Here is a 25,497-nt window from a genome sequence, read left to right on the forward strand (position 1 = left end):
TTTCCTGTAGGATGGATTGGCTAGGTCTCCCTGCAGTCCAAGGAACTCTCAAGAGTCTTTTCCAACACCACAGTTCAAAAGCATCAGTTCTTCAGTGCTCAACTTTCTTTAGAGTCCAACTCTCACATCCATACATGACTCCTTGAAAAACCATAGCTTTGACTAGATGGACCTTTGTTGGCAAAGTAATGTATTTTAAGTTACATAGGGTGATATACATATTCCTGAGTCTCCATAAACGAAAACGCCAAGTCTCATTCAAATGGACTTATTTTACTTCAATGGTTTATAGTACTGTGATAACACAGAATAATAATTTCTATCCACTAATTTCTGTATAATGTACTGTTCATCTGCATTCCTGAAGATTTTCCATATTTATTCTCTATATTACACTTAAGGTTATGTCCTCCAAAAGCATGCATTCAGTATTCATGCATTACACACAGTGTTTATGTAATTCAACCTGTGAAGCAAAACAGAAATATGAAATGAAATTTTAAAGAAATAAAAGCAAGCCTTTCAGGAGCACATGCATGAACTTATTATTGCTATATACTAGCAAGCCAGAAACACTCTGAGATGGGAATTTATCAGGCAAACCCAAACTCTATGTAACTGTGAAGCCACCTTCTCTAAACTGGCCCTAAAAAATCTGAATTCATCCTCATTATGTGAGGAAAGCAGAGAAAAGGATATTAGAAGAAACTCCTTATAAAGTATAAAAGTTGTAACCCTAATGGGCATATTTTAAAATAGGTCTATATTTGTTTTTGACACATTAGAGTAACAAAATTTTATATAGTCAAATTTATCACTCTTTTCTGATAAAAATAATTGGTTTAGAGCTTAGGATATCACTTATTGGCCTTTTGGTTAAGATCAACTGCAGAGCTTCATATGTTTCTCTCCACATTAATCTTACTAACATTCGCCTATATTTTCCTCTGCCTTTAGAATAATCATTTTGAGTTTCTACAGTTGTATTATTCAAGTCATTTGGATTATTTTAAAGTAAGGTGTTTAAGGTAAGGATATGATTTGATTTCATTTTTTAAAGAAACAAAAATTCCACACCATTTGTTGAGTAACCCACGCCTTCTCTATTTACATGATATTTCTTAAAGCAGAATCTGGAATAAGTGATATGTTGATCAAGTCAGATGTTACCGAAGTGTCAAGTGTCAGCCAGGGTTGGAGAAGAACTTGGAGTGTTGTGTGGGTTCTTTGGGTAGTGCTGAGTCCAAAATCACTGCGGATGGTGACTGCAGCCATGAAAGTAAAAGACGCTTGCTCCCTGGAAGAAAAGCTATGACAAACTCAGACAGTGGATTAAAAAGCAGAGACATTACTTTGCCGACAAAGGTCCATCTGGTCAAAGTTATGATTTTTCCAGTAGTCATACACAGATGTGAAAGTTGGACCATAAAGAAGGCTGAAAGCCAAAGAATCGATGCTTTCGAACTGTGGTATTGGAGAAGATTTTTGAAAGTCTCTTGGACTGGAAGGAGATCAAATCAGTCAATCCTACAGTCAATCAGTCCTGAATATTCATTTGAAGGACTGATGCTGAAGCTGAAGCTCCAATACTTTGACCACCTGATGCAAAGAACTGACTCATTGGAAAAGACCCTGATGCTGGGAAAGATTGAAGGAGGGAGGAGATGGGGATGAGAGAAGGGGATGACAGAGGTTGGGTGGCATCACTGACTCAATGCACATGAATTTGCGCAAACTCCGGGAGACGGTGAAGGACAGGGAAGCATGGTGTGCTGCAGTCCATGGGGTAACAAAGAGTTGGACATGACTGAGCAACTGAACAAGAGCAAAGTCTCTGAGACGCTGGCAAGTTGGTGTAAACCATTCCTCACAGCCCACTACTCTCCCTTTCTCTCCTCTCCTTGATACCTCTGCTCCTTGCCCTCTCTTTGCAGATAAATTCATGGTATAACCTAAGCTGCACGGAAATAATCTTTTGAGTCTTCTGGGCCTCTCCCCAGCTCCCAATCCCACACCAGTTGTCTGCAACCATCTTCCCTGCCGACTATTTATTCAGCTGGGAGGAAAATAAGGTAAATAAAACTGTTCTGAAGGGAAAATAGGGCCAAGGGTTAAATTCTAGGCAAAACCACAGAAGAATAAGAGATAATATCTAGGTACAAAAATAAAAATGATGGCTAAAAATTTAACGGAGGAAAATGTGCAGTTAGGGTTAGTGATCTCTCTCCTAAAGTGTAAGTTTCCTTTTACACATATGTGATGTCCTACTTGAGTGGCCTCTGTGAAATATGTGTGAACATGCAGCCCTCTATTTTATAGATGATTTTCAAAGAAAGATGATTTACTTAAAGCTATTCACCTTTAGAATTCCTGGTCCCACATTCAAAGGCATGGCTTGATTTTTTTCTGACATCTTTAACCCCTCTGCTCGATTTTATTGGCATATATTTATCCATACAATTAAAATCAGTTAAAATTATTTTATAATGTCCCTTGAGATAACAAAAAACTCTCTGGAATGTATCAGAACCAGGGCCTATGAAAGGCCATGTTTCTTAGAACTCCCTTTCGAAATTCTAACTTAGCCCTAGAGACCAGCTATGAAAGATTGATGAACTGGATTAGACTTCAGCATTTCTTGGACAAGAGTCTTCCAGCAATTTTCGGGTATGCATGTCCAAAGAGAATCAGAGTAGGAAGTTTTGGTTGGTAGGTCTTCCTTCCAAACTCTTATGGACAAAGATCATTAGAGAAAATACTGTGAAATCTATAAAAGTGTCCTTATCACTGAGACTTTCTTAACCCACATATTGGGATCTCCTCAAGTTGGATCTAGAATTACAAACTAAGAAAGATAACCTCCTTCTCCTTACAAAAAGTGGTAGTGTTTTTGCAGAAACGATAATGCTTGCTTCCGTCCTTTCTTAAGACCTGTTTGTGTACACACGGAATGAAGAATTCAGCATGTTCCTGCAATACGTTTCGTTAACAGAATCCAAAGGGTATTAACATCCTTTTGCCGATCTCGCCGATTCATGCCTCGCTGCTTTTCCAACCCTGTGCCCTCCGGGCCGCCCAGAGCCGGCGCCTGCAGCGCCCGCGGCCGCGGCCCGCGCGGGCGATGCTCCGGGCGCCGGATCTTTGTGCGCCCCGCGCCCGGCTCCGCGCGCCCGCACGTACGTAGCTTTCACGTGCGTGTGGACTCGGGTGCCTGTGTGGGTCCGTAGGAATATGCTCGGATTAGGGAGAGGCGCGGAGCACAGGACGGCGGGAAGGTGGGTGTGGGCGTGTGGGCAGCCCGCCGGGAGGGAGCCCGCGCGGAGCCCCAGCCCGCGGCCGGCGGCGGCCACACAATAAAGCCCGAGGGCGGCGGCGGGCGGTGGGAGGCCGGCGGGCGGCCGCCCCGCTCAGCCTGCCGTGTGAGCGGCTCCGCGGCCCCGCAGGACGCGAACTTTCCCGGCGGCAGCGCCGCAACTCCGCGCCCGGGCCCGGCCCGCCGCTCGGCGAGGAGACCTCGTAAGTGCGGCGGCGGGACCTCCGCGCCGCCTTGCCGGGTGCTCGCGAGTTTCTGTGGTGGAAGCTTGTAAACATGGCGCCCCTGAGGCGCGGGGTCCAGGCGGGCGGCGGGGGGAGGAGGCCGGGCCGGGGCGGGGAGGAGGGGAGGCCGAGGCGGGGAGCCGGGCCCGGAGACCGCAGCCCCCCCGCCCCGCGCCCCGCCGGCCCGGCCCGGAGGAGGCGGCGCGGACGGCGGGCCGGCGCGGAGGGGCAGGGCCTGGCGCGGCGGCGGCGAGCACCGGAGCATAATGGTGGGGACGCTCGGCCTCGGCGGGGGTGCGGGCGCGGGCGGGGCGCGGGCGGGTGTCCGAGGCGGGGGCTTTGTGAGGCCCGGCCCGGCCGCAGCCTTTCGGGCCGCGGGCGTGACCGCCGCTCGCCTCCGGCCCGCGGAGCTTTGTTCGCGCAGGGCCGGGCCTGCTGGGCCGCCCTTGGCCGGCGGGGGAGGCGGGCCCGCCGGCGGGGGAGGCCCCGCAGGAGCAGGGACGCGCGGGGCCTGCGCGGGCCGCGAAGCCGGGGAGTCGCGTGAGCGCCGCCCGCCAGGCCGGTCCTCCTTGCGGGGCCAGGCCCCTGGGCCACGGTTCCGGGTCGGGGTCCGCCGGGACACGGCCCTGTGAGCGTCTGGGGTGGGTAGGGTGGGCTGGGGGCGTCCGCGGTGGCTGGGCAGGTTGGTCGGTCTGCAAGGGCCCAGGCGAGGCTCGGCCCCCCGGGTCCGGGAACCAGGCGGCAGCGAGGCCTCCGCTTTCTCCGCAGACCTCCCGGGCGCGGCCCCGCCTGCGTGTCCGCCGCCGGTCCTGCCCGGCTTCAGGAGGGGAGCTGCGAGGCTGCGGCCCAGCGGGCTGGCCCGGGGCCCCAGCTTCCGCGTGGACCGTACCCTCATGCGTTTCTGGCCCCGCGGTGCCCGGTGTTTGTACGGTGGGGGCGTGAGAGCCAGCGTCCATGGTGCTCGGTGTTACAGATCGTGTGGGCTGGCTGCCCGGGCTGTCCGTGGTGTGCGCCTGCTGTTCCATGCGTGGAAGCCTGCACGATCCCTGGTGAGTGTCTGGTGCTCGGTGTCACGTGTGGTAGGGACATGCTGCTCGGTGGAGTTACGGGGCCGGCTGACACACCAGGTGTGTGCATACCTGGAATGGGCATGTGATACCCGCGGTCACACACTGTGTGTTCACGGTGCTTCGTGTGCTCCTGTGGGCTGTGGGCCCAGTACAAGGGCCTGTTGAACTCAGAGCCGGCACCCCGTTGAGGGACGGAAGAGATGCCTGGGTCAGACGTTGAGAGGCCCAGGCGGGGCCCTCTGAGATTTCGGTCCTGGGTCCTTTGGTCTGCTCACCCAGGTGTGCTGCGTCCTACGGTGAGCGGAGTCCTGTGCAAGCAAGAGACTGGTTAGAAATAATTGTCTATTCAAAGGCAGAAAGTAAAACCTTTGTTTTCTTTTAGACAGAAAAGAAGGAGTTGTAGCTTAGTGATTTTGGGCTGCATAAACTTTTCAGGTTTGGGGGTCATTGATTCTCATTAATGGTTTGAAGCTATCAGAGAAATTGTTTTAGCTATACTTTAAAAGTTTGAGTGCTTTCTGGTAAGCAGAGTCACCTGTGTGACTTTTCTGAATTCTAATTTGTACCAGCAGGAAATAAAATGTGAATTTTGTTCTAGCGTGTTATTTTCCTTGTCTTTAGCATTGGTTACAGTCATTATTTTGAGGGACTGTCCTTTATAGATGGCCAAGTTAGAAAATTAGAAGTCAGAAAATATGATTATGACAGACTCAATAAAATATTTTTCTTGCTTAGCTCAATGCATGATTAACAGAGGATCTCTGTTTTTTGTGGTACTTTTCCCACTTATATGTTGTTTATATGAAAACAATTTCCCTTTTACATTTTGTAATTGGGCAATTTATTTTTTCAGTTACCTGTTGCAATGTGCTTAAATAAACATACATGTAAACATTCCCAGCTTTACAAAGAAAAATCAATTAAAATGTTAAAATTATCTGCTTATTTCATAGGCAGTATTCCTAGGATATTACTATGTTGATACTTTGAATGCATGTCTTGTTTCATGTTTCCATGAATTGCCCTGTGTGTGTGCACACTTTCACCCTTTTGTAACTGTACCCCGTTTTCCTTTAAGGGTTGTTCAGATAGTGTGTAAGAGAGACGTTCATACCCTTTGGCATACCTAAAATGAGATACTAACTGAATCTAATTAAGAATTTTAGCATTCATAATAAAGTATGGAATGCTGTCTGACTGTTGCCTAAAGCCCTAAACCTCTGGTGGCAGATTTTGTTCACCTACCTCTGTGATAAATCGCTTCAGTTGTGTCTGACTCTTTCGGATGCCATGGACTGTAGCCCTCCAGGCTTCTCTGACCATGAGGATTCTCTAGGCAAGAACACTGTAGTGGGTTGCCGTGCCCTTCTCCATCCACCCTTCAGCTGAAAAGCAAAGAGGCTGTGTCTGGAAAGGGGAAAATGTTAAGGAGAAGAGTCAGGCTTGAAAGAACAGTTTCACTGTTTCAAAACCTTAACTTGGACTCAATAGTGAATTTTTTTTATAAGTTGATTAGATTTTTGGTAATTGATTAGAGGTGGTATACCAGCAGAGTTTGAGCCCGGTGGCTTGGGTCTGAATCTCACCTCTGGCCTTTACTAGCAAAGTGACCTTGGACAGATTATTTAAATGTGCTTTGCCTGGTCTCAGTTTCCCCATCTGAAAGAGCTTAATTGCTAGCACTATTTCTTACCTGATGACGTTCAGTTACTTTCTTTCAGTGGCATTGTCAGAAGTTCAGAAAGTTTAAATCTGCTTTGGTACAGTGTGGTCTGTCCTCCTTTGGTCTTAAGTTTTGAAATGCTTTGGTATCCACAGGTTTGTTACATAACTGAGTACCATGATAAAAATAGGTATCATATATTGTATGTTCACTAAGTCTCAGCCATTTCACAAAGTTCTTTATGTATACTATTCCACTTAAAAATCATACATATGATCATCTTAAAAGCATGGCAGCGTTCCTTTTAATTGTGTAAGGTTTGACCTCCTTGTAGCACCTCCAAACCCCTCAACACATATACATATTCTCTCTCATAAGAAGTGAATGAAGTAGTAGTGAATGAGAGAATATAATCCATGTAACATAAAAGTTTGAGAATCTCTATGATTAGAGTTGAAATGATAGACATGAACGTAATGAAAGGGAGATAAAATTCAAATCTAAATACCCAGCAGTATGATGTAATAACTCCCATGCAATGTCTTAAACATATGTACGCCCTGAAGATTTTTTTATGTGCATGTATGTGCCTCCTCTTACTGTTTCCAGTTAGAAAATTCTTCAGAAGCTATTTATAGGCATACCTCAGAGATACTGTGGGTTTTGCTCTAGACCACCACAATGAAGCAGATACAATAAAATGAGCTGTGAATTTTTTGGTTTCCCAATATATATATTTAAAAGTTATATTGAGACTATACTATAGTCTATTACGTGTACAATAGCACTATATCTAAAAAATGAACATACCTTAATTTAAAAATACCTTATTGTTAAAAAATGCTACCCATTATCTGAGCCTTTAGTGACTTTTAGCATCAGAGATCACTGATCACAGATCACACTAACAAATATAGTAATAATGAAAAAGCTTAAAATGTTGCACTAATTACTGAACTGTGACAGAGAAACAGAGAGAATGAATGCTGTTGGAAAATGGCACCAATAGACTTGTTCAATGCAGGATTGCCACGAACTTTCAATTTATAAAAACAGTATTTGTGAGGGGCTACAAGGTAAAGTGCAGTAAAACAAGGTATCCCTGTAGTCTGTATTGTGAAAATACTATACAATATTTTATATTAAAATTACTTACAAATGCAAATAAATAGTATGAAAAATAAAATAAAATATTTATTTGGAAATTAAGAAAATATTTATAGAGAGCAGTATGTATCTAGTAGGCAAATTTAGCAAATTGTTAGGCTTAGATACTCAACTCAGTATTACAAATCTAATTTATGTACAACTAGTAAATACTTAGACATTTAGCTAATCTTTCATTGTATTTTGGCAGCATGCTTTCTATTCAGTCAATACATAAATGGCTAATATTTGCCTAACTTTATGTGAAATTAAAGAACAGAGATGAATAGAAATGACAATGGAATACTGTCATAATAGGATTTTTAAGGGATCATATGGACTCATCTGTTCTTTAGAGATGAGAGGAATATGTTGAGCAGATTACCCTGTGTTCTTATATAGTAGTTGGAGAAATGTGTTTTGCTAAAAACTTATACACAGTATTTGCTTTTTTGTAAACTGAGTAACATTTAAGTCTAGTAAATGAATTTTAAATAACTGCTTTTATAAAGTTGTTTTGTAAGAGCACATTAAAATATATTGACATTACTTAAATAAGTAGAATGTTTTAATATCTTGAGTTCATTCATTCGGATTGTTATTTATTGAGATTGTTTTATACTAGACACTTGGTAACAAATTACTGAAGCAAGTGCAATAAGGTATAACAAGAAATTAAGTACAGGTGCTGTAGAACCGTATATGTGAGTTAAGGTATGTTGTATTTGAGCTGAAATTACTTTTGAGGTCTTAACACTGATTTCAGATTCATTCTAATTTTAGCTTTGTGACTTTCATTAGCTACTTGATGATTTTTAAAGGCAACTTTATTATGGTTAGTAATTTTTTTATTCTTGTGTTATTATCTAAGCAGTTAAATGAAAGGTAGACCCACTTAAAATCTTTAATATCTTTTTGTAATTTGACCTCCTTGTATGCTAAGTAAACTTAGAATTTAAAGAAAGACAACATCTTTCCTATCCGTTTATCATGTAAACAAAAGAAAGATACATACAAATATTTAGAAGTGTATTGAGAGCTTGTGCAGTGCTGTGCTTGGTCGCCCAGTCGGTTCCGACTCTTTGTGACCCCATAGACTGTAGCCCACCAGGCTCCTCTGTCCATGGGGTTCTCCAGGCGAGAATACTGGAGTGGGTAGCCGTTCCCTTCTCCAGAGGACCATCCCAACCCGGGGATTGAAGCCAGGTCTCCTGCACTGCAGGTGGATTCTTTACCAGCTGAGTCACCAGGAACTAACTTTCTTGCTAAAGTTTTTGTCTTGTGTTACATGGGGCAGTCATTGTCTCAAGGAATCTTCTACTGTTCCCGTTGCTGGATAAGTTCACTTTGGTTTGAAATAGCTAATTTCTTATTTTTAACTCTTTATTTTATATTGGAATATAGCCGACTATCACTGTTGTGATAGTTCAGGTGGACAGCAAAGGGACTCAGCCGTATATATACAGGTGTCGGTTCTCTCCCAAGCTCCCCTCCCATCCAGGCTGCCACTGGACAGTTCACTGTTCTATACAGTAGGACCTTGTTGGTTATCCCTTTTAAATATAGCAGTGTGTACATGTCGATCCCAACCTCCCTATCTCTTCCTCCTATCCTTCCCCACTGGCAGCCATGTTTCTTCTCTAAGTCTGTGGATCTGTTTTATAAATATGTTATTTGTATAATTTCTTTTTAGATTCTGCATATAAGTATGTTATATGGTATTTCTCCTTGTCTGTCTGACTCCACTCAGTATGACAAGCTCTAGTTCCATCCATGTTGATGCAAATAGCACTGTTTCATTCATTTTAATGGCTGAGTACCTTTCCATTGTATATATGTACCACATTTCCTCTATCCAGTCCTTTATCTATGAACTTTTAGGTTGCTTCCATGTCTTGGCTGTCATAAACAGTGCTGCAGTGAACATTGGGATACATGTATCCTTTTGGACTTATGTTTTTCTCCAGATATATGACCAGGAGTGGGATTGCAGGGTCATATGGTAGCTCTATATTTAATTTTTAAAAAACCTTCATACTGTTCTCCATAGTCGCTATACAGTTTACATTCCCACCAACAGTGTAGGAGGATTCCCTTCTCTCCACACCCTTTCCAGCATTTATTGTTTGTGAATTTTCTGATGATATCCATTTGGACGGCTGTGAAACAATATCTCAGTGTAGTTTTGATTTGCATTCCCCAATAACCAGCACTGTTGAACATCTTTTCATATGTCTCTTGGCCATCTGTATGTCTTCTTTGAGGAAATGTCTACTTAGGTTTTCTGCTCATTTTTTGATTGGGTTATTTGTTTTGGTGGTGTTAAGCCTCATATGTATTTGTGTTAGTTGCTCAGTCTGACTCTTGGTGACCCCATGGACTGTATGTAGCCTGCAAGGCTCCTCTGTCTATGGAATTCTCCAGGCAGGCATACTGGAGTGGATTGCCATTCTCTTCTCCAAGGGATCTTCCCAACCCAGGGATCTAACCCAGATCTGCATTGCAGGCAGATTCTTTACTGTTTGAGGAACCAGGGAAGCCTCATGAGCTGTTTGTAAATTTTGCAGACTAATCCCTTGTCGGTCAGGTCATTTGCAGATGTCTCTCTCAGTCTACAGGTTGTCTTTTCTTTTTGTTTATTGTTTCCTTTAAAATAGATCATTTCTTGAAAGTTACTCCAAGTACGGAGGCTTCAGGATTTAGAAGGGGTTTATTGTCAAAAAATAAAATAATATGAAATGTGGTGAGGAGAGAACTGATCAACTGATTGGTAGCATGCCTAGGTTCAGATCGTGCTGATGCTCATCAGTGGGGATATTACAAAGATTTTCTTATATTTAATAGCTATAGGAAGTTTTTTTTAAGAGAAATACTCTTAATGAAGGCTAAACTATCTCAGCTTGAAAGTTATTATGAACACTGTAGTTTTTTGTTTTTGTTTTTCTGTAGATTCTTGATTTATCTGCTTGTTGATTGCTTTTCTGTTTCAAAACTGCATCTGAGAAATGCTGTTAGATAAAGTTCTTAATTTTCAATTGAGTTTTGACATGAAGCCCTTCTCGAATTAATATGGAATATATCTACTTCAGCTGGCCAGTACTTGTAGGAACAAGTGAGATTGATCTATTTGGGCTTGCTATTGATAGGTGTAAAAGTTTTTTGGGGCATTTTATTTACCATTAGCAATGTTATCTTTTAAAAAATTATTTATTTATTTATTTTTGGCTGCACTGGGCCTTTGTTGCTGCGTGTGAGCTTTTCTCTAGTTGTGGAGAGGGGTACTCCCTAGTTGTGGTGTGTGGGTTCTCTCATAGATGTAAAGAACAGACTTATGCACACAGTGTGGGGTGAGGAAGAAGGAGAGGGTGGGATGTAGGGAGAGAGTAACATGGAAATGTGTATTATCATATGTAAATAGATAGTCATTGGGAGTTTGCAATATGATCCAGTTCAGTTCAGTCCCTCAGCTGTGTTGGACTCTGTGACCCCATGGACTGCAGCATGCCAGGCTTCCCTGTACTGATTCAGGGAACTCAGGACAGGGCTCTCTGTAACAACCTAGAAGGGAAGGATTGTGAGGGAGGTTCAAGAGGGAGGGGACATATGTATACCTGTGGATGATTCATATTGATATTTGGCAGAAACCAACACAATACTGTAAAGCAATTATCCTTCAATTAAAAATAAATAAAATTTAAAAATATTGCACTTAGTGTAATGTCAAAATACCTTATGTTTTTTAGTTTGAAATAGATACATTCTTATTCTGCACATTTAAGTAGGCTCCCGATTATGATCAGTATTCGTGTTAGATTGTTTTAGTTCAGAAACTTCCATTTGAGTAACTTGAAAGTTAAATTTTATTTTATGATTATTGAAATAAAAAGTTGTAGTCTCAGTTATTTCCAAGTGAATTAAAAGCTGAACAGCTACCAATACAAAGTTAGACTTTGTCTTGATTCATTTCCGTATTTTAAATAAATCCTAATGAAAAACATACTGTTGTAAACCTTAGTTGCTGTAGTGTTTGCATCTTTTAAATAAATTCTTTGGGATTTAGGGCAACACGAGCACCTGAATTTTTTTTTTCTTAACAAGAACATTAAGCCAGAATCTCTGGGGACGGTTCTGGGCTCTATTTTAAAGTTCCAATTGGGTTTTTTTGTTTGGTTGTTTAACTTTTTAAGTTCCACATTTTTTAAGTAGTCCAAGTCTATATGCCTTCTTCTAGAAAGTTCTTTTGTAATGGCTTATAGAAAATGATATACCCTGTGATGTTTAGCTGCCTGTCTTAGAAATTATTTTTCAGGAATCTTAATCTTGAAGCTTCCTACAGAGGATAATCTAAATGACCTGAAAAATAAATGTGTTCCAGAAGAAAACTAGTAGTCTTTTCAGGTTCCTCACAAATACTCTGGCATTGTCGCTTTGCTGATGATCAGAGCGGCTGGATAGCAAAGGTGGGGTTGGTTAGTGTTGCCTAATGTTCCTGCATTGTGTCTGGGACATTGATGTCCAGGCTGCCACCCAATTCAGTGTCTCTGAGATTTGCTGTAGTTTGAGCAGCAGCCTAGCGTTCTGCAGGTTGTGGAGTAAGCTTGTGACCTTGACAGGCATCAGAAGCACCTATATGTCTTTCCCTGGGCAGTCGTTATGCCAGCCATGGTGAAGTTGTGCCTACAAGTGAGAGTTAGACCACCTGAGGAGTTTTCCTGGCACTGCTGCTTAGCAGCCTGAATATTCTTGGCTTTTGTCTGCATGTCAGGTGGTCCTTGATGTTCCTCCGGATTGGGAGTGTCGTTTCCACTTACAGGGTTGGAGCAGAGCAGGAGCAGCTTCATTGTCTGAACCGAGGCCCAGAGAAATCCAAGGGAAGAAGCCTGTGAGCAGTGAGATTCACTGCCACTCCAGTCACCGGTGACCGACACCTGCCTTCTCGTGTTTTTGCACGTCTACCAGAGGGCTTCCTGAGGACCTGTGGAGTGTCTGATAATTTCCACAGGTTTCTCCTCTTTCCTCTCTAGTGTAGACTCCATCAATCTGCAGAAGTCAGGGCTTTTAGAGGAGGAGGAGTGACCTGGAGAAGCCTCCTTTGGCTTGGTGCTGACTGTTGGTGTTGTCTTCAGCAAGTTCTGAACTGGTCATTTGCTCTTCCAGCTGGTTGGCGTAGCTTCGTCTGCAGTTCATTTCCCACTGACTCAGTCCTCTCAGTTTTTTCTAATTATTTTAAAGTATTTCAAGTCAGATTTTCTTAAATAAACATAATTTTCACGGTTTTAGATGACCAGATACAGTGAGGAATTATGGTGTTAGAATCCCATTTTAAATAGAATATTCCTATGAAATTGGACCTTGAAGAATAGAGTGGAAAATGTTAGATGAGTATACTATTACAAGTCTGTTTGCTTCTTACTCATTATTAAGTAACATCTTTTATTCAGCATCTGTAATTATCCCTATACCTGCTGCCTTCTATTCCCAAATTTTTCTGGAGTTCTAGGCAAGCGGCTTGCTTTCGTCACTATTGCTCAGTTGCTAAGTCGTGCCTGACTTTGCAACCCTATGGACTGCAGCATACCAGCCCTCCCTGTCCCTCACTATCTCCTGGAATTTGCCCAAGTTCATGTCCATTGAGTTGGTGATGCTATCCAACCATCCCTTCCTCTGCCACACCTTTCTCCTTTTGCCTTCAATCTTTCCTAGCATTGGGGTCTTTTGCAGTGAGTATGCTCTTTGCATTAGGTGGCCAGAGTTAAATTAGAACTTTAGCTTCAGCATCAGTCCTTCCAGTGAATATATAGGGTTGATTTTCATTAGGATAGACTGGTTTCCTCTCCTTGCAGTCCAAGGGACTCTCAAGAGTCTTCTCCAGCACCGCAATTTGAAAGCATTGATTCTTCGGTGCTCAGTCTTCTTTATGGTCCAACTTTCACTTCTATACATGACTACTGGAAAGACCTTAGCTTTGACTGTACTTCCCTGTGTAAATTTGACCTTCCTTTGTTTGGCCAGAAACATAAAATTCTTGTATTCATTGTGTGTCTTTACTTTTTGCGGAGTATATGTTCATCAAAGATGTTTGTTTTTGTTTGTCCACTTTTGGGGGGAGGGGCAGAAAGGTCTTTTACTCAGCATCGTAACATCCATGATCTAAGGGTATCCTTCTTAAAGCACATCACTCCTACTCGCCTAAGTTTAAAAAGTTACTGCCGTTGAAATTACGTGGAAATCCACGCTGGACTTATTCTGGACTTCGGATCCAGCGTGGTTTGTTTGATCTTAGATTCTGCCTCTCTTGCCTCTTTTCACACAGCACCTCTCTTTATGACATTCCAGCCAGTGTCTTTTCTCCCCTTAAAATATACCAAGTCTTTCTCACTGTGACCTTTAACTGGAAACTTTTACCTTTTGACTACGTTTACCCATTTTTCTCCCACCTTCCCTGCCTTTGGCAACCATCAGTCTGTTCTCTAAATATATAGGTTTGGTTTTTTAAAAAAATATTTGGCTGCACCAGGTCTTAGTTGCAGTGTGCAGAATCTTCAATCTTTGTTTTGGCACCTGGGATCCTTTAGCTGTGGCATGCAGACTCCCAGCTGCCCCGTGTGGGACCTAGTTCCCTGACCATAGCAAGGCGTCGTTGCCACCGGACCACCAGGGAAGTCCCTGTTGTGAATCAGTTGCAGTGAATATGGTGGTACAGCTACGTCTTTGAGATAGAGTTCTCATTTTCTTCAGATAAATACCTAAAAGTGTAATTACTGGATCATAATGGGAGTTCTATTTTTCTTTTTTTTCCTCCATTATATTTTATTACATGATATTGGATATAGTTCCCTGTGCTATACAGTAGGACCTTGTTGTTTATCTATTCTGTATATAATTGTTTGCATCTGCTAATTCCGAACTCCCATCCATGCCTCTCTCATTCCTCTCCACCTTGGCAACCATAATTCTGATCTCTATGTGTCTGTTTCTGTTTGGTAAATAAGTTCCTTTGTGTTATATTTTAGATTCCACATGTAAGTGATATCATGTATTTGTCTTTGTCTGATTTCATTTAGTATGATCTTCTCTAGGTCCACCCACGTTCCAGCAAATGGCACTGTTTCATGCCTTTTTTATGGCTGAGTAATTTCCATTATGTATATGGACCACATCTTCTTTATCCATTCATCTGTTGGTGGACACTTAGCTTGCTTTCATGTCTTGGCTACTGTAAAATAGTGCTACTCTATGAACATAGGGGTGCATGTATCTTTTTGAATTAGAGTTTTCTCCAAATAAATGCCCAAGAGTGCAATTGCTGATGGTAATTGTATTTTTAGTTTTCTGAGGAACCTCCCTACTGTTTTCCATAGTGGCTTCATCAATTTACATTCCCACCAACAGTGTAGGAGTGTTCCTTTGTCTTTACACACTCTGCAGCATTTCAGAGACTCAGAACAGCCAATTCAGTATTGAAAAGAGGAACAAAATCAGGGCCTGATACTACCCAACTTCAAGATTTATTATAAAGATATAGTACTTAAAACATTGTGGTATTGGTGAAGTAACAGTCAGTTACATAGATTAGTGGAACAGAATAGAGAGTTAATTTTGTTTAAAGGCATAGGTTTGTGTTTAGGCTCATTTTTGTATGTGTGGCTGTCCAGTTGTATAGCAACGCTTGATGAACAGACAGCTTCATTGCATTGCGTTTGCTTTGTCAGAAATAAGCTGACTCTGACTCTTAACAGGTGGTAGGTCTGTTTCTGGGCTCTCTCTTCTGTTCTCAGTCTGTGTGACTTGGATAGGTAGATCTCAGAAATCTTGGTTTTAACTTCACATCTCTTTTCCTGAAATGTAGCACTGGTTAATTCTTTAATCTTGAATTTAATCATTTCTAGGAATTAAGTGACATCACTTTTAGAATTTCTGCTACCAGTCTCTACTATATTCTCCTGTTATATAATAGTTATATTTGCTATTTATTTTAGTATTTGTAACTGTTAACTTTGTTATTATATATTTTCTGTATTTCTGAGTAAAGTATTTTTAACTTTACCTGTGTGTATTTTGAAAACATCTTATAAGTTGAGTTACATGTCAGCTGTACCTGTTTGTATTCCATTGTTTGACTCAGGGATTGTAATATGCATCCAGGGATTGTAATATGCACCCATGATTTAATATACTTCCCCTTGAATTAATATAATAAATACCACTTCACATAAAATGTGAGAATTTACAATGATAGAACTGCTTACTACCTCTCCCCTCATGTGTATTATTCTTGTCATCTATATTGTGCTTCTACATATGTTTAAATCTAATATCTAAGTTGTTTTTATGTTTGCTTTAAACAATCAGTTATCTTTTCAGGACTTAAGAAATTTTATATTTTCCCACATTTACCATTTTGTAGTGTTACTTAATCTAGAAGTAATGTCTCTCTGGATTCTCACCGCATATATTTTGGACCATTTATGTCATATATGATATTAGTAGTGCCATGTGTATGCCACATTTCCTCTGCTGGTTTTATGTTATTTTCTGTCAAGGACTAGAGTTTATACATTTAAAAATACTTCATTGTGTTTAGCACAGTGCCTTACACAAAATAGGCAGCTATTTTTCTTTAAGTGTGTAAGAATGAAATTTTGTTCTTTTATCTGGGTATTTGTATAATCTGACAAGTTGTATTATTATGGTTCACCATTAGATGTCACTTTTACCAGTAAATTCCTCATCATAATGTTACTGGGTTTGGAAACTTGACATACTTGTACTAGTGCACTTAAACTGAGAAGCTTCTGTATGTTTTAAAGTTAACAACTTTAAAAAAAAAAAAGACACATTTGTAAATCATAATTATAATTTTAAAAATCTTCTAGTTTCATATTTCAGTCTATACTGTATCAACGAATTATCCTGAAGTTTTCTTTAAAACTTGAATGTTGGTGTTACTGTTTTGATTCTGAACTGATTTTGTAATTCTGAAAAGAACTTTCTTATTTCAGGAGCCTAGCTGGTCCTAGATTCACCAGAAGTGAGTCTCTGTTAAGCTTTGGCAACTGCTGGCTCTCTTTGGGTTTTTGGAGAAGGAGGGAGAACCGACTTAGTCTTGAAAAGAAGGGTGGAGGCGGGGAAAGGGGTTTGTGAGGCTCTGCTGACTCCCCGGAGCACAGGGAAGCGCGGAGGAGGAGTGCCCCTTGGGGTGAAGGATCAGGCCAGGGAGAGTTCAGTCATCCCCAGAGCTTTGCTCGTCTGTCTTACGCCTTTGGGCCTCGGCATCGGCATCGTAACCTGTGTGCTTTAGGGCTCAGGCATCTCGTTGCCCAGCAGGTCTGTGCCCGTGCCCAGTGGGGCGTTCAGACGTGTGGCCTCTTCATATTGTACCATCGCTCAGCAGACATTGAGGCTGCAACTCTGTTTTTTCCCCCTAGTCTTGCCAGGATGTAGCCGGTGGCCATTTGCCTGAGTCTGTTCAGAATATAGAAAGCTGAATAAATTAACAATGTTGATTCCTTATAACTTAATGAATGGCCAGCACCTGAACCTTTCTGATAATGTGGGTCCTTTCATGTCATCCACTGGTATACCAACTGCTAGCCTTTGACACCTCAGTCGGAAACAACTGTTCTGTACTTTCTGTTTGTGGTCTTATTTTTCTTTAAAGGAATGTTGTTTTCATCTATCAGTATGTCTATATTAAATAGATATTCACTCTTTGCGACCCCATGGTCTGTAGCCCACCAGGTTCCTCTGTCCATGTAATTTCCCAGGCAAGAATACTGGGCTAGATTGGCATTTCCTTCTTCAGGGTATCTTCCCAACCCAGGGATCGAACCTGGGTTTCCTGCATTGCAGGCAGAGTCTTTACCGTCTGAGCCAGCACGGAAGCCTCTTTCATGATGAAGTACCTAATAATTTGGACATTTAGTTTCCATTTTGCATTAATCTGTCAAATTACACCCAATGTAATATCAAAAAATGAAATTTTATGTAGTAATATTTTTGCTTTATAATAAATTTTATATATGTGTTTCTTTGGCGTATTGGTATAAGGATGACTGCTCCTCCTTCTTGGGCAGACTTTTTTGACTATTGGTCTTTTAGTGTCATTCTTTGTGAAGTAATGAAGTGAAAATTTTTATGGAGTAATTGGTGATGTGGATGGTAGGAAATAAAAAGTTCGCTGTACTATATAGTGAGTTGCTGAGTGTTAACTCACTTATATTGATGATAATTGATTTGGTAATCTGTGCTTTTCCCTTATGTTTCCATATATTGCTACAGCTAAAGGAGTAAACAGGTCATGGCACGCTTAACAAAAAGACGGCAGGCGGACACAAAAGCTATCCAGCATCTTTGGGCAGCCATTGAGATTATACGGAATCAGAAGCAAATTGCCAACATTGACCGTATTACAAAGTAAGTTGTTTTATACAGACAGATCTCTCAAATTTTACGTGGAATTTTGGGAGAAAAGGTCCAAGAATCATTTGTTTATTTCTTATGTTAATCAACATGTATTACAAAGTACTAGTCACTTTTTGCCTTGTAGGATTGTAAAGTTGTTAGGGAAATATTGAAACGTGCACAAGCACCTTGTGTTTAGAGGGTATATAGAATACCAATGTGTACTGCTTCCCATCGTACGCTAATGCATTTTTACTTACCACAATTTTTTTAACTCTTGAAAGCCAGTCTTTAAGTCTTTTATCAAAAGGCATTTGGTTCATTACTTTCTTTTATGTAAACTATCTAAAAGTCTTCTGGTCATTGTTTATTTTAATGTGTGAATAATATATGCTACCATATAATGTGGTATAGCTACAGTAAATAACTTATTAGTTTGTAGTACACTAACCAGAATTTTCAACAGTTTCATTCTATATTTTTAAGTTACAGATAGTATATCTTCAGCTGAAAGAAGGAAGTTCTTTATTTTCTATTGCTATTTATCTTGATGGGCCAAGATTCAGAGTAGCAAAAAATCCGACTCCTGTATGAATGCTCTGTTTACATGTTATGTACTAATTATAAGGGAATCTTCAAATAGAAATTGATTTTGTTTTGCTTTGTATTTTTAAAGGAATACAATTAAATTAATCTTTTTAAAATGTTTGAATTTTTTAGAATAATTTAGATAGAATTTCTTTATACTTATTCTCTGACACATCCTTTAAACGCTAACTATGAAAATGGAAAACATGATTTACAAAAGCTCGTTTAAATAAGTGGTTATTTTTGTCCTTGTTAATAGGCAACAAAGTTAAGTAATATATGTTTATATTTTTATCACTTAGTCATATTCTAGTGAAGAGGTTTATAAAGGTGACTTAAGAGGGAAAGGCCAGGAGAAAGAAAGATGGTGTTGCATGTTGCTTTAACTCTGTATCATGTTCTTTGGATGTAAGTTGCCCATGTACAACTCGCTCCTATAGGTGACTCGAAGGGGAAGAAATAGTGTGGAAAATAAAAATAAAATAATAGTATATAATAATTAAGTTACCTTTAATATTGGTGATATTGGAATAAAATATTTTTTAAAAACCTCTAAGTATAGAAATATAAAAGTATTTTCCTATGGTTGGGATTTTTAAAAAAGCCAACATTGTTTATATCAAAATTTACAGATGAATGGTGGAAATAAGCTACTGTTCTTTGGATTTAATTTTTAAAATTCATTTAATCTTGACTGAACTATTTCAACTTACAGGCTGTTACTTCTTATTAATCCATGGCATCTTTCTCTAAAGCTCTAGGGACATTCTCTAGGAACCTGTGGGGATCTCCAGGTGAGGTGTTCAGAGTTTGTCTGACAAGGTTGCTGACATGTGTGTCAGAGTACTCTTTGGATGACCAGGTTGTGTGTACTTATTGTATATGTGTAAAATTGTGAGACTCGCAGAGGCTGTTGACAGCATTGCACTTGTCTTCTCGGTATGCACAATGGACTGTCCATAAACATTCTCTCTTCTCCTTTCCTTATCAGTACAGCCTTAAGGGTGCCAAGGTTTATTTTCCTTCATGTCCAAAGGTTCGTCCATACGTCTTAAGATAGCTAAGAATAAATTCATTTATCTGTCAGTTCGTCATTGTTGTATCAGTCTTATCTAAAGATGAAAAAAACAGAAAATCAGAGGGTGTGTGTTTGAGAGGTTTCTGGTCTTCCTTCTGCCTCGTATGAGTATGCCATGTCTCTTTAGTACGGGATGCATTCATAGCATCTAGTACCTTCATAACACTAGTCACATGCAATTATTTCCCTGCGAGCCTGTCAGCACCAGAAAGGAGCTGTCTAGATAACTGCCTAGCCCTGTGGTATGGCTTCTCAGCAGTATTAATTTCCTTGCTTGTAACCCTTGCCAAGGTAAGGTAGGAAGAGGCATTGGACCGTGACAGGAAGTCAGATCTTTTGCTTTAAAACCTAATCATCTTATTCTGTTTTCTAAGTAGGTAAATACTTCTCAAACTTTAATGTTAAATCAAGGTACTCAGTTACAACTAAGTCTGAGCACAGAAGCGTCTTTCCATCTTTATCAAATATCTTAAGCTACTGAAGGCTTTAGTGGAGTTACTATGAAGAATGTATATGTAGTCATTAAGTTTCATCCTGTATTTGACTGGTGAGCGACTCCCGAAGATAAAAGTTGCACAGTTTCAGTCACACATTAAAAGTTTTGGGCTTTATAAGTCTTTATACAAAGTCTTTATACTTTGTAGTCTGGCAATCCTAAACACTGTAGTTTACCTCTCACTGTATAATATTTCAGTTCTGCTTTTTTTTATTTGAAATGTCTTTTTAAAGATATTTTTAATTTATGTTTCTCATTCATCTTTTTAAAAATAATAGCAATTTTGTTTATTTTTTGGTCACTTCACATGGCATGTGGAATGGGGCTTTTTAGTTCCCCAACCAAGGATAGAAGTGCCACTGCTGCAGAGGAAGCCCAGAGTCTTACTGGGGCTGCCAGGGAAGTCCGTCTCTTTCATCTTTTTTTGTTTTTGTTTCTTCTTCACAATTTATTTATCTAAGGACTTGGTTCATTTACTCTGTGGCTTCTTACAGTCTGCCTTTGCGATTGCATCTCTGTGGTGTGCCTTATCCTTTGCATCTCATGGAGGCTACTAGAGATCTTTTCAAGAAAATTAGACATACCAAGGGAACATTTCATGTAAAGATGGGCACAATAAAGGACAGAAATGGTATGAACCTAACAAAAGCAGAAGATATTGAAAAGAGGTGGCAAGAATACACAGAAGAACTATACAAAAAAGATCTTCATGACTCAGATAACCAAGATGATGTGATCACTCATCTAGAGCCAGACATCCTGGAATGTGAAGTCAAGTGGGCCTTAGGAAGCATCACTATGAACAACGGTAGTGGAAGTGATGAAATGCCAGTTGAGCTCTTTCAAATCCTAAAAGACGATGCTGTGAAAGTGCTGGCACTTATTATGCCAGCAAATTTGGAAAACTCAGTAGTGGCCACAGGACTGGAAAAGGTCAGTTTTCATTCCAGTCCCAAAGAAAGGCAATGCCAAAGAATATTCAAACTACCGCACAATTGTACTCATCTCACACACTAACAAAGTAATGCCCAAATTCTCTGAGACAGTACGTGAACTGTGAAATTCCAGATGTTCAAGCTGGATTCATAAAAGCCAGAGGAACCAGAGATCAAATTGCCAGCAATCCATTGGATCATCGAAAAAGCAAGAGAGTTCCAGAAAAACATCTACTTTTGCTTTATTGACCATGCCAAAGCATTTGACTGTGTGAATCACAACAAACTAGAAAATTCTTCAAGAGATAGGAATACTGGACCACCTGACCTGCCTCCTGAGAAATCTGTATGCAGGTCAAGAAGCAACAGTCAGAATCTGACATGGAACAACAGACTAGTTCCAAATCAGGAAAGGAGTACATCAAGGCTGTATATTGTCACCCTGCTTATTTAACTTATATGCAGAGTACATCATACGAAATGCTGGGCTGGGTGATGCACAAGCTGAGATCAAGATTGCTGGGAGAAATATCAATAACCTCAGATATGCAGATGACACCACCCTTAAGGCAGAAAGTGAAGAAGAACTTCACTTTCTTGATGAGCCTCTTGATGAAAGTGAAAGAGGAGAGTGAAAAAGCTGGCTTAAAACTCAACATTCAGAAAACTAAGATCATGGCATCTGGTCCCATCACTTCATGGCAAATAGATAAGGAAACAATGGAAATAGTGAGAGACTTTATTTTGGGGGGCTCCAAAATCACTGCAGATGGTGACTGCAGCCATGAAATGAAAAGATGCTTGTTCTTTGGAAGAAAAGCTATGACCAACCTAGACAGCATATTAAAAATCAGACACATCACTTTGCCAACAAAGGTCCCTCTAGTCAAAGCTGTGGTTTTTCTAGTAGTCATGTATGGATGTGAGAGTTGGACTATAAAGAAAGCTGAGCAGCGAAGAATTGATCCTTTCAAACTGTGGTGTTGGAGGAGACCTGAGAGTCCCTTGGACTGCAAGGAGATCCAACCAGTCAATCCTAAAGGAAATGAGCCCTGAATATTCACCGGAAGGACTGATGCTGAAGCTCCAATACTTTGGCCACTTGATGCAAAGAACTGATTCATTGGAAAAGACTCTGATGCTGGGAAAGATTGAAAGCAGGAGGAAGGGGTAACAGAGGATGAGGTGGTTGGATGGCATCACTGACTTGATGGACATGAGTTTGAGCAAGCCCTGGGAGTTGGTTAACAGACAGGGAAGCCTGGCGTGCTGCAGTCCATGGGGTTGCAAAGAGTTGGACATGACTGAGTGACTGAACTGAGCTGAGTAGTGAATCCTAGCAGAGTGAGACTTCTTCATAGGTGATAATGTATTTCATTTGGCAAGGTTAGTACTAAGCCTGTTGTACAGTGGCTAGATTCAGTAATTCATTAAGGATTGTGAAATAGTGATAATCTATCAAATAGTTTATCTTTCTTTTTCAACTGAAACACTTCCGTAAGAACATAAACTTCCTGCCATGTAGGGTGTGGTTACCATGTGGTATGGCTCACATCGAAAGAGTGGAACAACTGATTCTTTTAACTAGTGGTTTTCAAAATAGCATCCTCCAGTGGCAACCAGGTAGTTCTTTCTGGTGTATTTCAGCCTGTTTCTGTTATAATCCCTATTGATGCTTAACTTCCCTTCTTTGACCAGTTGGAGCCTCTTCATGTTGTCTTGTGAAGTTCCTCTCTGCTTTCTGATATGACAGGATTTTTTCGGGCTCATCTAGGATACACCTTGCCCCAAGCCTGGATCCACTGACTTCTCCAGGGGACACTGGTTTCTTGCAGTTAGAAATTGTGTCTGAAGAGCATTTTCTGGCCCTCAGTGTACTTTGTTGCTACCAGGTTGGTCTCTCTATTTAGGTCTTTAAGTGGACCAGTTAGGAAATACATATAGTTGTAATGAATTCATACTGATGTTTTCCCCTTGAATTTATGGCTACTGGTTTTTACTGAGCTATCTAAAATCTTTCCCTTCTTTCTAACACAGTAAGAGTCATGATTCTTAAGGACACTGTGGGTGGTGCATTTTAGATGTCATATAGTTAACTCAGTTGTTCCATCCAGCTATGTCCCAAGCTGTCTGAGAATACTGTCACTGGTGCTGGAACTGACAGCACATCTCATGGAAACTAGACAAGCTGTTTTACCCTCTCTGAACAATTGTACTGCTTCTAAACTGTCATAGAATGTTCCAATTACATATCAGACTTTGTACTTAGAGCTGGCATTTAGTCTTACTTCTCCAAGTGTTTGTTTCATGCTTACCATGACATCTGAAGTTCATTCTCTAGTAGAGTCTTTAAAGAAAAATTTTTCACTTCCCCACTCCGCAGTTTTATTGAGATACAATTGGCATAGATCCATGTTGTTACAAAATGATGGAATTGCCTTCTTTTTATGACTGAATAATATTCCATTGTACATGTATACCATGTTTTATTGATCCATTTGTCTCTTGATGGACCCTTAGGTTGTTCCCATGTCTTGGTTGTTGTAAATAATGCTGCTGAGAACACGAGGGTACAGAAGTCTTAAGATAGTGATTTCATTTTCTTCTGATAAGTACTCAAGTGGGATTGCTGGATCATATGGTAATTTCTGTTTTTAATTTTTTGAGGAAGCTTGTTACTGTTTTCCGTGGTGGCAGCACCATCTACTAGATTCATAATCAAGAATTCCTGGGGTCAGAGTTTTGAGTTCTTGCATGTTAATAACAGTTGGTCTGCAGCCTTCTTACTTGAAAGTGAATCTGGCTGGATATAAAATCTTTAGCTTTTTTCTTCTTTCTTTGAAGTTCTTATATATGGCTTAAGGCATCGTTGTCAGCAAATCAAATGACAACTTGATTTTCTTTCTGCTGTGACTGTCCTTTTGCCTAGATTCACAAAGAATTTTTATCTTTGAAGTCTAGTAATTTGACTGTATCGGTGTTGGTCATTCTGGGTTTTGTTGGGTATACAGTGTCCCTTTAAAAATGTATTTCGAATGTTACAAATTTTAATTTAAAAATTGTACAACTGATCCTTGAACAGCATGGATTGGACTGTACAGGTTCGCTTCTCCCATGTGCCATAGGGCTGCATGCTTCAGGGTTGCCTGACTCCAGGTGTAGAGCTACACACACAGGGCTGACTATAAACAGGGACGCAGACCTTTGACTGCACTGGCTGTGGTGGGCTCTGAGCCCTATAGGTTCAAGGGTCAATTGTATATATATATCATTGGTGGACTTTTATTATCTTATTTACTTGTTGTTTTGGGGGCTTTTTCTTATACTCTGTTGGTTTCTTTTCCTGTCTTCTATATTTGTAATTTTCAGTTTGGGCAGTTGTGAATAAAGCTGCTATATAGTTTTGGGTTTTTTTTCATATTTTCTTTCTTTATGACTTATACTTATGACATTTTTTGCTGCATACTGACTCTTGTGTGCCTTCTAGTTTGGACTTCTTCTGAAGTGAATTTTTTCATTTACTTCTCATGTTTACATCATTTCTGAGTTTTCTAATTCTGACATATCTTTCCTGTATCTTATATACTTTTCTTAATGTCTTTTCATGTGCTTAAATAGTAGTTATAATCTCATCTCTGTGTTGTGGGCACATGTCTTGGACATGCTTCCACTTTAGGGATGTTCTGCTCCTTTAGCCATAGTGCTGTCATGTGAAATCACTTTTCCTGAACTTGTGTCAAGGGAAGGTGGTTGCGAACAGTTTTTGGAGGTATGGCTCTAAAGCATCTCTGTCATTTTTATGAAGTGCTAAAAATAATGCCTCACATTTACCATGATCTCCTGCTTCTGTACCTTTTGCCAGAACCACAATTTCTTTTGTGCCCATTGTCCTTAGGTTGGAGATCTTTATGACCAGACTTCAGTAGGGTTTGATACTTTTATTGCTAGCAGTTTCTCTACACTGTGGAGTTCTGTACTAAAAGGGAGCTTTGGCTGATTAATTGTGAGTGTTCACAGGTTTCTCTGCTCTAGCCCCATAAGAACTTTACCATGAGCTCGTGAATTACCATCAGTTACCTGCAAGTGGATGTGTGTAAGCCCTGTCCAGTGTGGACTGCTGTTTTCGATTTGGCCCGCTTTGCTCTCCAGTGACTGCTTGTTAGCTGTTTTATCCTCCTGTTCTCAGTGCTGTGTCATGTCCCTCTGCCTCCTCCTGCACAGGTGTCAGTACCAACTGCAGTTGCAGCTTTTGGAGGCTTGTCCTCAGCTACTGGACTTTGGTATTCATTAGAATTCTCATCACTTGTTTATATTTTCCAAGGGTTGGGTGTCAACTTGTTTTTTGCTAACGCTTCTTGTGACTTTGTTGAGGAGGTTGGGAGACATTAAAACCGTGTTCCTTCTTGCCATCTTCCCAGCTCACAGAATCGCGTCATTTTTCTAAAAAGAAAAATAGTTGCTAAAGGCACTGGGTATTTTCTGAAGTCCTAAAGCAGAGCTGAAAGCAATAAAAATTCCTCCTAGCAGAGGCAGATTCAAGGAGCATTTTTCATTTTTGTATATGACACTAGAATGTACAG

The 25,497-nt window shown here is 40.6% G+C and overlaps 1 protein-coding gene across 16 annotated transcripts in view; it reads left to right on the forward strand.

Moving 5' to 3' along the window:
- Positions 1–3,039: 3,039 nt before the first annotated feature.
- Positions 3,040–25,497, forward strand: part of ZMYND11 (zinc finger MYND-type containing 11) — a 73,994-nt gene continuing 51,536 nt past the window's right edge. For 4 of the 16 annotated variants that reach the window (XM_040247931.1, XM_040247935.1, XM_040247941.1 and 1 more), the window contains exons 1-2: positions 3,043–3,275; positions 17,698–17,832. In XM_040247931.1, the coding sequence (XP_040103865.1) occupies positions 17,717–17,832 (116 nt within the window). In that variant the 5' untranslated portion in view covers positions 3,043–3,275; positions 17,698–17,716. Of the gene's footprint in view, positions 3,276–3,338; positions 3,517–3,726; positions 3,807–4,249; positions 4,587–17,696; positions 17,833–25,497 lie in introns of those variants that run through there. The other 12 variants (XM_040247932.1, XM_040247937.1, XM_040247942.1 and 9 more) reach the window with 8 other exon arrangements.

The sequence above is a fragment of the Oryx dammah genome, unplaced genomic scaffold (genome assembly GCF_014754425.2).
Source record: "Oryx dammah isolate SB20612 unplaced genomic scaffold, SCBI_Odam_1.1 HiC_scaffold_10, whole genome shotgun sequence".
Lineage (NCBI taxonomy): Eukaryota > Metazoa > Chordata > Mammalia > Artiodactyla > Bovidae > Oryx > Oryx dammah.